This window comes from Trichechus manatus, unplaced genomic scaffold (assembly GCF_000243295.1).
Source record: "Trichechus manatus latirostris isolate Lorelei unplaced genomic scaffold, TriManLat1.0 scaffold00056, whole genome shotgun sequence".
NCBI classification, from domain to species: domain Eukaryota; kingdom Metazoa; phylum Chordata; class Mammalia; order Sirenia; family Trichechidae; genus Trichechus; species Trichechus manatus.
In genome coordinates, this window is record NW_004443992.1 from 3,007,387 (window position 1) to 3,022,935 (window position 15,549).

The 15,549-nt window shown below is 36.8% G+C and overlaps 1 protein-coding gene across 1 annotated transcript in view; it reads right to left on the reverse strand.

The window, feature by feature from the left end:
- The window catches only part of DNAH7 (dynein axonemal heavy chain 7), a 270,960-nt gene that overhangs the window by 46,977 nt on the left and 208,434 nt on the right, over positions 1-15,549 (reverse strand). The window contains exons 51-54 of the mRNA XM_004378290.1: positions 13,445-13,780; positions 7,900-8,026; positions 7,057-7,251; positions 1,799-1,891 (exon numbers count right to left, since the gene is read on the reverse strand). Of these exons, the coding sequence (XP_004378347.1) occupies positions 1,799-1,891; positions 7,057-7,251; positions 7,900-8,026; positions 13,445-13,780 (751 nt within the window). The remainder of the gene's footprint in view (positions 1-1,798; positions 1,892-7,056; positions 7,252-7,899; positions 8,027-13,444; positions 13,781-15,549) is intronic.

The window sequence follows — 15,549 nt, forward strand, 5'->3', positions numbered from 1 at the left end:
TATAATACGTTCTAAAATCAGGTAGCGTGAGGCCTCCCACTTTGTTCTTCTTCTTGAGTAATGCTTCACTTACCCAGGGCCTCTTTCCCTTCCATATGAAGTTGGTGATTTGTTTCTCCATCTCATTAAAAAATGCCGTTGGAATTTGGATTTGGATTGCATTGTATCTGTAGATCACTTTGGGTAGAATTGACATTTTCACAATGTTGAGTCTTCCTATCCATATACACATATTGTTTTGTGACATTGGTTGCGATCCCCAAAATTTGACATCACTCTCCCCCTTTCCACCCCAAGTTCCCCTTGTCTATCTGTCCAGTTTTCCTGTTCCTTCTTGCCTTCTCATCTTGCTTTTGGGCAAGAGTTACCCACCCATTTGGTGTCGTATATTTGATTGAACTAAGAAAGCCCATTCCTCACGTGTGTTATTGTTCATTTTATTGGTCTGTCTAATCTTCGTGTGAAAAGTGGGCTTTGGGAGTGGTTTCAGTTCTGAGTTAGCAGAGTGTCTGAGGGCCATAATCTCGGGGGTCATTTTTTCCTCCTGGTGACTTAACGAGCATCTTTTACATTTCTCCAAACTAGAGCAGTAGAGAGCCTGGCATACATGGATTTTTAGTACTGGGTGAAATTAATTTTGGCAGGAGAGAAGTGAAAAGAAAAGGGGGCGGAAAAAACAATTGCGCTGACAGATAAAATATACTGTAGTTAGAGATCAATCAATTGCTGATTTTCCTGGTGGATATATAGATAATAGTCATGACTTACAGATGGCAAAGTTATGAAATATATATACTACTAGTACAAATATATAGTACTAGACAAGTAGGCACTGCACCTACTGTGGTCAGCCCTGGCTCAGCGCATACTGCCAAGTTAAGTAAGAATTATACATGTTCACTGAACAAATCATGGCTTACAAAGGAAAGCATGCTTCGGCCTTAGGTTATCACTGATGTCTATAAACCAATTAAAATATGGCTTTCACCATCTAAGTTCGGCTTTTTTGGGTTAAGATGGAGGTATTGTCTTGTAGACCTTAACCACTCTAAGTGTGAATACAGTATGTTTTGAAATAATTATGTACAACCTTTAATTGAGTAGTAACAATGGACAATTAGGATGTTGTCTCAATTATTTTTTTCCAACATACCTAATGTCTACATTTTCTCACAGTATGTGGACATCTCTGGGGATATGGGTCAATAATCTTAGCTGAATAGAATTTTTTTTTTTTTTTTTGTAGAATATAATACAAATGAGTATTGAAACTTGCTGACACGACAGGTTGGCCAAATGGTTGCTCATATATTACTTAAAAAGGCTAAAAGTGACAGCATTGATATTTTCCTTTGCAGTCAATAATGATGACTTTTTAAAAACAATATTTTACTTGCTTTCCAAAGGCTGATAAAGTACTAGATATAAGGATAGCAGTTGAGGAGTCCAGAGATTCTACTACATGAGCCTGGTATTAACTAATTTCACCTAAGCGATAAGAATAAAAATAAGACTACAACATGTAAAGGAACTAGATTGTGTGAGAAGCTGGGGGAAGCATAAAATTTTAAAAGGAATCATAAAATAAATAAAACTATAAAATATAATCTATTCACTTGCCAATTCAGTATAGTTTTAATAAATATACATTTTTGAAAAATGGCTATATTAGAAGGAAGTGGGACCCTTTCCCAGGCTCCTCTACCTCCCACATGATTGCATAAGGAAACACCTTTGGCTGGACTGTAGAGAGAAGAGGGACTGGAATCACTGAGCTGCTTTCAAAGCTCACACTTACCTTGTCTGGTCTCAAGCAACGAATGATAAGCATCCTTTGAAACTGATTTGCTTTCTCTTCCCAAATATCAGGGAAAATCTCATGGTGTGGTTCCTAAAATTACATTAGATATAGTTCAATGCATTTTGAAGATTATTTCTAAAGAGAATGTATACAGGAAAACATACACCAATTCAACAGTTTCTACATGTACAATTCAATGACACTGATTACATTCTTCGAGTTACATTCCTCCATTTCTGAGTTGTTCCTCCCCCACTAACATAAACTCAAGGCCCCCTAAGGTTTCTATCTAATATTTTGAGTTGCTATTGTCAATCTGATCCCATGTGGATAGATCTTAAAACAGGATAATGTTCAAGGGAGACATTCTGTACTGGTTAAGCTAAACTATTATTCATTTTCTGCTGCTATTCACAGCTGTTTTCACTAAGCAATTTTTTCAAAGTAGACCACCAGATCCTTCTTCCTAGTCTGTCTTAGTCTGGAAGGTCTGCTTAAATCTGTCCAACATGGGTGACTCTGCTGGTATTTGAAATACTTGTGTCATAGCTTCCAGCTATGAGCACCTCAGGTTGGAAGGCACTCAAAATAGAACAGGGGAAGAGCTGCCTCCTCAAAGTAGAGTCGACCTTAATGATGTTGAGGGAATAAAGCTTTGGGACCTTCATGTGCTGATGTGGCAAGATTCAAAATGAGAAGAAACAGTGGCAAACATCCATTAATAACTGGAACATGGGATGTATGAAATATGAATCTAGGAAAATTGGAAGTTGTCAAAAATGAAACGGAACACGTAAAGATTGATATCCTAGGCATTAGTGAGCTGAAATGGATGATACTGGCCATTTTGAATCCGACAATCATACAGTATACTATGCCAAGATTAACAAAATGAAGAGGAATGGGCGTCGCATTCATCGTCAAAAAGAACATTTCAAGATCAAACCTGAAGTACAACACTGTCAGTGATAGAATAATATCCATACACCTACAAGGAGGACCAGATAATATGACTATTATGCAAATTTATGCACCAACCACTAATGCCGAAGATGAAGAAATTAAAGATTTTTACCACCTTCTGCAGTTTGAAATTGATCAAACATGCAATCGAGATGCAGTGATAATTACTGGTGACTGGAATACAAAAGTTGGAAATGAAGAATGATTGGTAATTGGCAACTATGGTCTTGGTGACAGAAATAACGCTGGAGATTGCAGGACAGAATTTGACAAGACCAACGCAACATCATAAATGGTGACTGTACACGTGGATCTCGCCAGTTGGAATACACAGAAATCAAATCAACTACATCTGTGGAAAGAGATGATGGAGAAGCTCAATCATCAGTCGGAACAAGGCAAGGCGGCAACTGCAGAACAGACCATCAACTGCTCATATGCAAGTTCAAGTTCAAGCTGAAGAAAATTAGAACAAGTCCACAAGAGCCAAAATACATAAGACCTTGAATATATCCCATCTGAATTTAGAGACCATCTCAAGAATAGACTTGACGCATTGAACATTAATGACCAGATGAGTTATGGGATGACATCAAGGACATCATACGTGAAGAAAGCAAAAGGTCATTAAAAAGAAAGAAAAGACCAAAATGGATGTCAGAAGAGACTCCAAAATTTGCTCTTGAACTTAGAGTAGCTAAAGCAAATGGAAGAAATGATGGTGTAAATGAGCTGAACAGAAGACTGCAAAGGGCAGCTCAAGAAGACAAAGTAAAGTATTATAATGAAATGTGCAAAGACCCGGAGTTAGAAAACCAAAAGGGAGAACATGATCAGCATTTCTCAAGCTAAAAGAACTGAAGAAAAAAAATTCAGGTCTCGAGTTGCAATATTGAAGGATTCTACGGGCAAGATACTGAATGATGCAGGAAGCCTCAAAAGAAGATAGAAGGACTACACAGAGTTACTGTGCCAAAAAGAATTGGTCGATGTTCAACCGTTTCAGCAGGGAGCATATGATCAAGAACAGATGCTACTGAAGGAAGAAGTCCAAGCTGCACCAAAGGCATTGGCGAAAAAAAAGGCTCCAGAAATTGACGGAATACCAACTGAGATGTTTCAACAAACAGATGCAGTGCTGGAGGCACTCACTCATCTATGCCAAGAAATTTGTAAGACAGCTATCTGACCGACCAACTGGAAGAAATCCATATTTGTGCCCATTCCCAAGAAAGATGATCCAACAGAATGTGGAAATTACTGAACAATACTGTTAATATCACATCAGAGTAAAATTTTGCTGAAGATAATTCAAAAGCAGTTGCAGCAGTACATTCACAAGGAACTGCCAGAAATTCAAGCTGGATTCAGAAGAGGACGTGGAACAAGGGATATCAGTGCTGATGTCAGATGGATGATGGCTGAAAGAAGAGAATACCAGAAAGAAGTTTACCTGTGTTTCATTGACTATGTGAAGGCATTCGAATATCTGGATCACAACAAACTACAGATAACATTGCAAAGAATGGGAATCCCAGAACACTTAATTGTGCTCATGAGGAACCTGTACATAGACCAAGAGGCAGTCGTTTGAACAGAACAAGGGGGTACTGCGTGGTTTAAAGTCAGGAAAGATGTGCGTCAGGGTTGTATCCTTTCACTATACTTATTCGATCTGTATGCTGAGCAAATAATCTGAGAAGCTGGATTATATGAAGAAGAATGGGGCATCAGGATTGGAGGAAGACTCATTAACACCTTGTGATATGCAGATGACACAACCTTGCTTGCGGAAAGTGAAGAGGACTTGAAGCACTTACTGATGAAGTTCAGTGACCTCAGCCTTCAGTGTAAATTATACCTCAACATAAAGAAAACAAAAATCCTCACAAATGGACCAATAAGCAACATCATGATAAATGGAGAAAAGATTGAAGCTGTCAAGGATTTCGTTTTACTTGGATCCATAATCACATCCCTGGGAGCAGCAAGAAATGAAATGACGTATTGTATCGGGCAAATCTGCTGCAAAAGATCTCTTTAAAGTGTTAAAAAGCAAAGATGTCACTTGGAGGACTAAGGTGTATTTTCCCCAAGCCATGGTATTCTCAATCACCTCATATGCATGTGAAAGCTGGAAAATGAATAAGGAAGATCGAAGAAGAACTGATGCCTTTGAACTATGGTGTTCAGGAGGAATATTGCATATACCATGGACTGCCAAAAGAACGAACATATCTGTCTTGGAAGAAGTACAGCCAGAATGCTCCTTAGAAGCAAGCATGGTGAGACTCTGTGTCACATACTTTGGACATGTTATCAGGAAGGACCAGTCCCTGGAGAAGGATATCATGCTTGGTAAAGTAGAGGGTCAGCAAAAGAGAGGAAGACCCTCAATGAGATAAACTGACACAGTGGCTACAATGATGTGCTCAAGCATAGCAATGATTGTGAAGGTGGTGCAGGACCTGGAAATGCTTCCTTCTGTTGTACACAGCGTCGTTACAATGCAGCTCTGACTTGAGGGCACCTAACAACAACATTGTTTGGTTTTAAGAAGACTTCAGGGGATATTTTTGGTTTAAGTTTTAAAGATTATCTCAGGGCAATCATTTCAGGGGTTCATCCAGCCCCACAGCTCCAGAAAGTCTGGATTCCATGAGAATTTTAAATTCTGTTCTACATTTTTCCCCTTTTGATCAGGATTCTTCTATAGAATCTTTGATCAAAATTTTCAGTAATGGTAGCCAGGCACTATCCAGTTCTTTTGGTCTCATGGCAAAGGAGACAGTTGTTCATCGAGGCAATTAGCTACATAGTCCATTTCCTCCTCCTGTTCCTGACTCGCCTTCTTCCTCTGTTGCTCCAGGAGAATAGAGACAAATTATTGTGCCTTGGAAGGCCATCTGCAAGCTATTAAGGGCCCTGGAACTACGCAAAGAACTAGGAGGTAGAACAGAAGCACTGAACACGTTATCAGGCCAATTAACTGGGATGTCCCATGATACCATGACCCTAAACCTCCAAACCAAGGAACAAATCCCTTGAAATATCTGGTTGTACACAAGCAGCTTCCCATTGCTGTTGAGTTGATTCCTACTCATAGGGTCACTATGAGTCAGAATCGACTTGATGGCAATGGCTTTGGTTTTGGAGCCTTGGTGGCACAGTGGTTATAAGCATTCAGCTGCTAACCAAAAGGTTGGCAGTTCAAATCCACCAGCTTCTCCTTGGAAACCCTACATAGGGCAGTTCTACTCTGTCCTATAGAGTCACTATGAGTCCGAATCGACTCAACAGCAATGGGTGGGGTATTAAGTAGCCTCAGCTGCTACTTTTTTTTTTTTTTCATTTTTTTCAAAATATCTATCACACAACTTTTGCCAATTCAACTTTTTACAGGTGTACAACTTATTATTGACAGTACTTAAAATAATCAGCTGTGGAACCCTACCTTTAATCAATGCAATTTTTCTATCAAGAGAGTAGAAAGAAAGGAATAAAAAAAATTAACTGGGATTTGGCAACATATTAGCCTCATGCTAAAGAAAAATTGAGGGATGGCAACAGTTGTGATATATTCCAGAAGGGAAACTGTGAGTATAATGGTATGTGTCAATACTCTATTTTTACCCAAATAACACACGCCTTCTATGTTTGCTTGCTGGCCATGCTCTCCCACCTCGAGGTATTTTCACAAGCATGCTACACTAATTTTTTTACAGCAACATGTGGAAGATGATTGGCATGGCGGCATTTGTGAGGGTGACTCACAGGGGGAGGATGTGGCTGGCAAGCAAATGCAGAAGGCACACATTATCTGTGTAAAAATATGTTAATATTATTCTCCAGTTAGCAAGATGGGAGTCTCAAGAGAATTATTTTACAACTATTAACTTTTTTTTCTCCCCAAATAACAAAAACATTTATTAGCTTATATCTTGCTCTCATAAAATTTTAAACAATAGCTGTTTTGTAAATTTTAACTCATCTTCTGTTAAGATTTTCAAAATCTAGATTGATAATAAAAACTGGGCAGGAAATTCAACAATAATACTTTTAAGGACCATGCAGCTTTTTTGCATCTCCATACATTTCGAGGAGTTTGAATGGAAGTTCAAATGGAACTGCTGATTTAGAAGGTGGGGAAAATATAAATCAAAACTTTTATTTTAACATCTCACCACTTGTTTAAAGCTTATTTAAATCTTGGTTTTATTAAGCATAAATTGATTTAACATTATATTCTCTATTTGAAAGCTTTGAAGTAAGAAAGAGGGCTAAAAGCATACCAAGCTATCATATACTTTTTTCCATCCATCCTTTAGGTGTGAAAACTCCTTTCGAATGGTTTTGAAGGCAGGCAAATCATCTAGTCGACATATTTCATCCCAAGATTTTTGAGGAAGCCATGTACAAGGGTTGGCATGAGGATTATCCAGTCCAATGCCACCAGTTAGCAGAAATCTCCACTCAGTTGTATTAACCTTTGGAAAACAAGGCAGCAAGAAGAGTCAAAAACTAGGAAGAGAAAGTCATTACTCTGTCATGTTTTCAATTATTTTCCATAAAGCATAATGAGGTAGTGGTATAAAGCTTTTGCAAGAAATGCAAGAATAAAGCCTTTACTACTTCAGAATTGAACCAATACATCAGCATATGAAATCAATAAATTTTAGGCACACAGTATGTAAAACAGTGAATTTGCATAACACCTCTCCTTTCTTAAAAATTTTCCTGAATTTTATATGAATACATTTTAAAAGATAACAAAGATATACAAAAGATATTGTTAAGTCCAAATGGTTACATGTGACTAACTTGCACAAGTTCTTAAAAATATTTCCATTTACTCTATTGGTATAATTACATCAATATATTTAGTAAGTTTATATGCACACTTGTATGAAACTCTAATAGAAGCTAATTTATTTTAAACTAAAACATAAAAGTTTAAGTAATAGTAGCATAATGTACTCTGTGCTTAACTCATTTTTCCTCCCTTGAAATCCAAAGGCTAGTTGTGATGTTTTGTCTTAAGTATATTAATAATGTAACTACTTACAACCCAGGTAAATTAATAAATCAACATCAATATTATGATTTTTCTTCCTACAAAGGAAAACAATACTGACCGCACGATCATGTATCAACAGGTTTACAGTCAGACAAAAGGAAAACAGCAGCTTATCCTTTTCAAAGAGTGACCGGCAGACATTAACATAGAGGGAGTAAGTAAAGTGATCCTTGAGAATTTGAAGCCTAAGGGTCAACAGAAAAGAAAAATAAATAAAAATGCACAGTGCTTTTAAGAAAACCTATTACGAACCATTTAGATGTATGTTCTTCTAATAAACTTTATGGTCAATTACCCCCTAATCAAGGATGCTCCTTAACTGGGTGCAGCAGTTTGAGAACTACACAACATAGAAACACTTGAGTAGAATTGCATTTTACCGCTGACCGATTTTTTTTTTTAAATCTTAATTTTTCTTTTGAGAAAAAGTCAGTTTATGTTATATTAATTTGTTGCATTAAAATGCTTGTGGACTATTTTTAACTATTAAGCATTTCTTGGGGGTAAAATGTTTTCCATAGGAACTAAATAATGTTTTATATTATATATTACTTAAGTAAACTAAAATTAATAGCCCCTTTACTAAATTAACATCAAGTTAGTATTGTGCTACACTGTTCATAAATCCATAAACGCTGAAGAAATCACAAAATCTGAAGAACTACATTTTTAGCTACCACACAGACCAAACAGGGAAATATGAATGATCACACTATTTCTACCTAACAATTTTCTAGTAACACTAATGTGTGTGATCTGTACTCATAGTAATTCTTAACCAATGAATATAACACTTAAAGCATTTTCACTTAATTATCTCATAAAGGAAATATATTTTCACAGAAATCAAACTTTAAAAATATTTTTATTACATAGTTTGTAATAGTTATAATAGAAATAAACCACTGGCTGAAAATATTTTTAAAGCACTCATGACTGACATTAGAATTAATGGCCCAAACTTTCTAAGCAGGTTAATTTATCTGAAGGAAAGAAACAGCATAGTTTGATTACAATTGAGCAAATTATACTGGTGTTTCTTAACGTATCTAGAAAAAAAAATCCACCAGTACAAGCAGATATTGGCTATTTGAAGACTGATTTCTTAGACTGTGGATCATCCTAGCTGTATTTTTAACCCAGTTTTCCTTACTTTCTTATTTCCTTACCTATTTTGTTCCTTCCAGCATTCCCACAGAGGGAATGACAACAAATTAATGTATTTATTTCTAGTTGGGAATTCTGGAAAAGGGCTTGGTAGAGAAGGCCTTGAAACTAGTTGCTGAAATATAGTTGAATTCTTTGCAGATTTAAAATACTCACACGATTCCTATTTCTTCTGTTAGGCTAATAGGTAGATTTTCATGCATGGCATTTAATTAGTCTCACACTAACAGTACAATTAGCACAGGGTGACTCATATTTGTTCTTTCTAGAGTAAAATAAAAGTTTCTGTACTTTAAGGCAAATCTACCCTTGCAGATAATAAGCTTGACGAGAAAATTATAAGGGTCAATCATATTAGAAATTCAAGTTCAGTCTCATTAGTGATAAAAATGCAGATTAAAATATGATACTTTAATAATCTATGATAGTGAAAAAGAAGATGAACGTTATCATTTTCAATGCTGGCAAATGATACAGTGCTATGAGATCATTCACGTTCTGCCTGTGAAGTTGCACATTTCAATAACTTTCCAGGAGAAAAATTTATATCAGGAGTCTGAAAGAAGTGGACACTTTTTGTCCTAATTCTGGGATCTAGCCTAAAGAAATAATCAATAATGAGGACATTTATATTTATTGTAGCATTATTTATAATAGCAAAAGCTACAGACTACTTAAAGGACTTACTATGACAAAATTATGATGCATTCATGGTGTGGTATATTGTGCAGCTACTACAAATTATGTTTCAGAAGGGTATTTAATTAAATGGGAAAATGATCTTGATATAAGTGAAAGGAAAATGAAACAAAACTGTGTGTTTGTGGATGTGTATATTTACATGTACGTACATATGTATATATAAATACATTGCGGTTTCGTCCTTGTAACAAAACTATATCCTAGTTAAATTTTTGCTTATGTATTTATTTGACTGCTATTTATTTATTTTGCTACAATAAGTCCTGATGCAGTAAAAATTTTATAACTAATACATGATATAAATTATTATGGTTATTTCATAGTATACCTGTTGCAATATATGTTTGGTGTCATACTTAAACAGCTATTGTTACTATAAATAATAAACATCAGAAGACCAACAGAATTTAAATATATTTATTTCTTTGAGTAAAAGGAAGTAAGAGATAATTTTCCCAATTTAAGGTTGTAAAACAATTTGGTAGGCTGGTGTTAATAGTCACATGCTTTCTACTTTTGGTATAATTATAGCCCAACCAGTTGTCTGATGTTTATCAGTGATTGGCAAATAAACAAAGGATTCCTATGAGAACTCATTCTTGCTTTAATTTCTGAGTTGGGAGTTAGCTTACTTAACTGAAAAACTCTTATTTTACTAAAATAGACTGGCTAAACCTACTCTCTTGGTAGAGATTCTTTGGAACACTATTTGGCAGGATTTACTAAAACATAATATTTGCATAGTTTATAACCATTGATTCCATTCCCAGATATATAACCACCAGAAATTTGTATGAGTATCTTCGCCAAAAATTATATACAAGAGTGTTCAAGGCAGCAAGGGAGAATGAAGAAAACCAAAGACACAGGGAAAGATTAGTCCAAAGGACTAATGGACCACAACTACTACAGCTTCCACCGGACTGAGCCCAGCACAACTAGATGGTGCCCAGCTACCAACTGCTCCAACAGGGATCGCAATAGAGGGTCCTGGACAGAGCTGGAGAAAAATGTAGGACAAAATTCTAACACACACACACAATAAAAGCTAGACTTACTGGTCTCTGTCAGTAGACTTACTGGTCTGACAGAAACTGGAAAAACCCCAAGAGTATGGCCCCCAGATACCCTTTTAACTTAGTACTGAAGTCACTCCTGAGGTTTACACTTCAGACAAAGATTAGATAGGCCCATAAAACAAAATGAGACTAAATGGGCACACCAGCCCAGGGGCAAGGATGAACAGGAAAGCTGGTAATGGGGAATCCAAGGTCGAGAAAGGTAGATGTTGAAATGTCGTGGGGTTGGCAACCAATGTCACAAAACAGTATTTAATTGTTTACCGAGAAACTGATTTGCTCTGTAACCCTTCATCTCAAAAACAATAAAAAAAATAAAATAAAAAAAAGAATGTTCAAAGGGAGCATAGTTCACAAGAGCCTCAAACTGGAAACTACCCAAATGTCCTCAACAGTAGAATAGATAAGTAATTTGTGGAATATTTACACAATGGAATACCATTCAACAATAAGAGTGAACAAACTACTGTACTACGCACAACAATATGAATGAATTTCACACACATAACGTTGAGTGCAAGAAGCTGGGCACAAAAGTACATACTGCGTGATTCCATTTACATGAAGTTCTAAAACAGGCAAAACAAATCTATGGTGGTGCAAGTCAAGACAGTGGCTACCCTGGGGTGGGGGTGGGGGAGTTTAGTGACTAGAAACGGGAATGAATGGGGCCTTTTGAGCTGTTGATAATGTTCCAAGTCTTGATCTGGATGCTAGTTACACAGATGTGCTCAGTTAGTAGCAAATGGTTGAGCAAATAATACTGGTTTCTGCACATTTCTGATATTAATAACTTCAATAAACATTCAAAAATCAATTTTCTCTATTTACTCTTTAATTCCAAAATTATACTTTCTTGGATCGCTTTAGTCACTTTAATCATAAACAATGATTTTAATTATTTCCAAATTAAAGGATTTTACTAAAAAGGAAATGCCACATTTTGTTTAAATTGCATACAAATCGCACATTTGGGTTAAAAAGGATTTGATTTTCTTTACATTGTAAGGGACAGATATGAAGAAAAAGATGCCATGCATATGAATGAGTCCTAGTTTGAAATAACAAGAGATAATAAAGGGCCAGTGATTACTTTAAATCAGAAAAGTGTTCTAAATTTTTAATCTTGTAAGAAAATATGTCTTCAAATGGCACAGCACAGCAATTTTTTTCTCTAGACTGCAGCAAATACTTTAATTTTAAACTAGTTAAAATGATAACATTCTGGTGAGTATTTTAACTAAGGTGAAAATTAAGACCTGCAGTGAAAAGAAGAAAATCATTTACTATGTGGCTACAATGTGATTAGCATTGTGCTAAATGCTAGGAATACTAAAAAAATAAATAAAAATAAATCCTTGTCCTCAGGAAACTCAAAATCTAGCGTGAAAACCCGACATGCATGTTCAATAAACTAACCTATGATGCAAATGCTGGAAACTTTTCTAAGAAAGGTCCTTAAAATTGTTTTATTTCAGTAATCCTTGCTAAACTTGAAAATTTCAGAAACTAGGAGAAATAGCAAAAATAACCTAAACATTTGCAAACATCATAATATAGAAAAGAACTTTAAACTCTGTTGTCATGCATTTTTTTTCCCCTAGAGATACTATCTCCTTCCCTCCTTTCCTCCCTCTATTTCTCATGGGTGGGAATCTGAAAAACTGTCTATCAAGCCAAAAGCTTCAGTGTTACACCTTTATTAGCCTCATATCACAAGCTTGGAAAATAATAAATGACACTAACAAAAAATTTGCTCAGTCTAAGAATATTTAAAATTTCAGACCTCTACCATAACAAGTGAAAGGACTCAATTCAGATTTCAGTGAGATCAGCATTTTGGATTTCTAAAAAATAATTCTTAATGTGAGTGATAAGTACTAAATTGAGTTTCTCTTACAGCTATGAACAGTCAAAAAACTGAAGTATCTAGTTTTATATTTATCAATAAGGTTATAAAGGGCAAAGGCTGCAATTAATTACTTTCTTTGTTCAAAAAGTAATTTCATATTAGACCCTATTAAAAATACGTTTTAATATCAAACTAAGAAAATTGTCTCACTGATTAAAAGTCAAATGAAATTTTATTCTCTGATAGACTTGCTATTACACATGGTTCTAATTCCATTACTTATTGTAATAGCCAATAGTAAAATAAGGTATTTTATGTAAGTAGCAATAACACAAAAGAGAACCTCCAATTACCACACACACACACAAAAAAAAATCGCACCACTTTTTTATTCCTGTGACGCGACATATAAATTGTATATATGTATGTTTATCAAAATGTGAATTTGTAACTTTTGGAATGCAAGCTCATTGAGGGTGAGATTCATATCTTTTGGGGGCATTAACTACTCTTTCCATACCTTTAATCATTAGTACATTTTACAAATGATAAACTGATGTAAATATTTAGCTTTTCTAGAATTACATAATAACCCTGTATCTCTGTAAACAATTTCCTGGCAGACTAAATTTAGAGACATCTGTTCAGTTTCTAACCCTCTAATTTATTTCTGGTACAATGATTAATCAAGTTCATTTTAGCTAAGTGGCTGTGATGCTTACACCATTCTGAAACAATAATGAAATCTGCCAATTATTCCGATTTTCAAGCATTAATTAGTAATTAGTATTTCTTTTACATACCTTTTTGCTAAAATTTCTGATTTCTCTGAATTTTCAATAGACAGGATGAAAAGGTTAATAAACCAGGTCAGTGAGTACTGGTACATCGGCTCGATGTTAGCCAAATCAGCAATAGAAAAAAACAGGATGGTGGAATGGATGGAGATGGGACGATAGCCCATGCGGGTGGCATCAATCTTTTTTTCTGTCACTTCGGCTACTTCCTGCTTTTGAGAAATCTCATCAGCCAAAGCCTTGGAGGAAGATAATATCTTAATAGCAGTTTCATCTTCCAATATATTGCCTTCGGAAGATGAAAGAACTTCTAAAATCTTGTCTTCTATTTCTTTTAACTGCCTGAAATAAAACACAATTTTCTCAGAAGCAAAAGAAATCACTGAAAACCACTTCGCATATACGTTCCTTTATAAGAAACAGACAGCCTGTAATCTAAAGAAACGCATCACTTTGTGACAAACATTCATAATGATGATGTTGTACAATTAATTTCTTATCTTGCAAAATGTCACAAAGACCATCCTTTCTGCTCCAGTTCTCTTCTTAATGATCATTTATGTGGTAACTGGAGAGAAATATGATAAACCAATCTATTCTGCCATCAAGTATCTCATTCCAGAATGAACAAAAAGTATCACTCCATTTATTTTCTGAAATTTTGCATGACTTATAGAGCTTTAACATTTTAATTCATACCATGTTCCAGTGAAAACAGGTGACCTTAGTTACATAATGAACACTAAAACTTTTGTACTAACACTTTGTTGAATAGTTGAAAATACATTGCCTTAACTTTGGCTGACCTTTTAGTTCTTGCAGTACCTAAGAACTTACATGTAAAAATATACACTATAGGGTGGGGCCAAGATGGCGGAGTAGTCAGAAGCTTCCAGTGGATCCTCTTACAACAAAGACCCAAAAAACAAATGAATCAATTATATATGACAGTCTAGGAACCCTGAACATCTAAGGCAAAGCTGAGGAACCGAACTGAGTGGCAGGGGGAGGCAGAGATGGCTTGGAAGCAGCGAGGAGCCGCCAGACCTAATCCAGCGATAGCCTAAGCCATTCAGGCCTGATTAGCTCATGGGTGAGCAGTAAGGCAGGCAAGCAGCAGTGCTCAGGAGGTGCATTTTCCACACCGGGAGAGACCCAGTGGCAGAAAGTTTACTCAGCCACGCAGAACATGAGAAGCAGCCCTCAATTGGCGAAAGATAAGTACTTGCGTATGGCCTACTGCGCGGATCAAAAACACCCCCCTTAGGGAAAAACCTCTCTCTCATTTCCTTCCTGCTCCCTGCTCTAGCACTGGGTCCCAGACTGGCTTCAGCAATTGCCAAGTCCCCTGGGCCGGAAGGAGGATCCGTCACATGCCCTGAGCCATTCTCCCAGCCTTGGAGAGTGAACAAGTTAACAAACAGGAAAAAATACACTGCCAGCTCCCCTAAGCCAGGAATCCAGGGTAGGCACAGCTCCTTTGCCTAGGCACAGGCATAAGGGATTTATGGACTTTGAGTGCCTTTCCCCCTGCAGAGACTTGTGTGGGCTCATTTCAACAGCATAGGCCCTCATTACCACAGTACAACAGGGTATATACCTGAAGTCTAACTTCAACTGTTTCAGTTGTGAAGTGGCAGGTTCATGACATTTGACACTGCTCTGCCCAATATGCAGAGTCTTCAACTACCCACATCAGGGGCCTGAGGACTGGTGGCTCCACCCATGCCACCTAGCCACCTACGATAGAGGCTTAAGAATAAGAGTGCCCTCCAGTCCTTACAGCCAACAGCACTCGGTGCGCATAGTCTGGCTGTAAAACCCACCCACTTACGCGCTCTAGGGAACAGGGACGTGCCTTCCTCCTGGACACTAAGGGGCAGCCGTCAGCCCCCTGCCTTGCTCAGAGAGTGTCCCCCTGCTGCAGCCAGATGCCTGCGCCTACACCAATCACCCATGCCTGTCTAGGACTGTAGGTGAGACCCTATACCACACACTTGGTGGCTATCTACCTGGGCAAGTCAGCTGAATCCATACAGGAGGAGAGGGTGGACTTTTGAGCTCACATACCTAGTAACAGATCTAACCACCTGGTGACAGGATATTAGAGC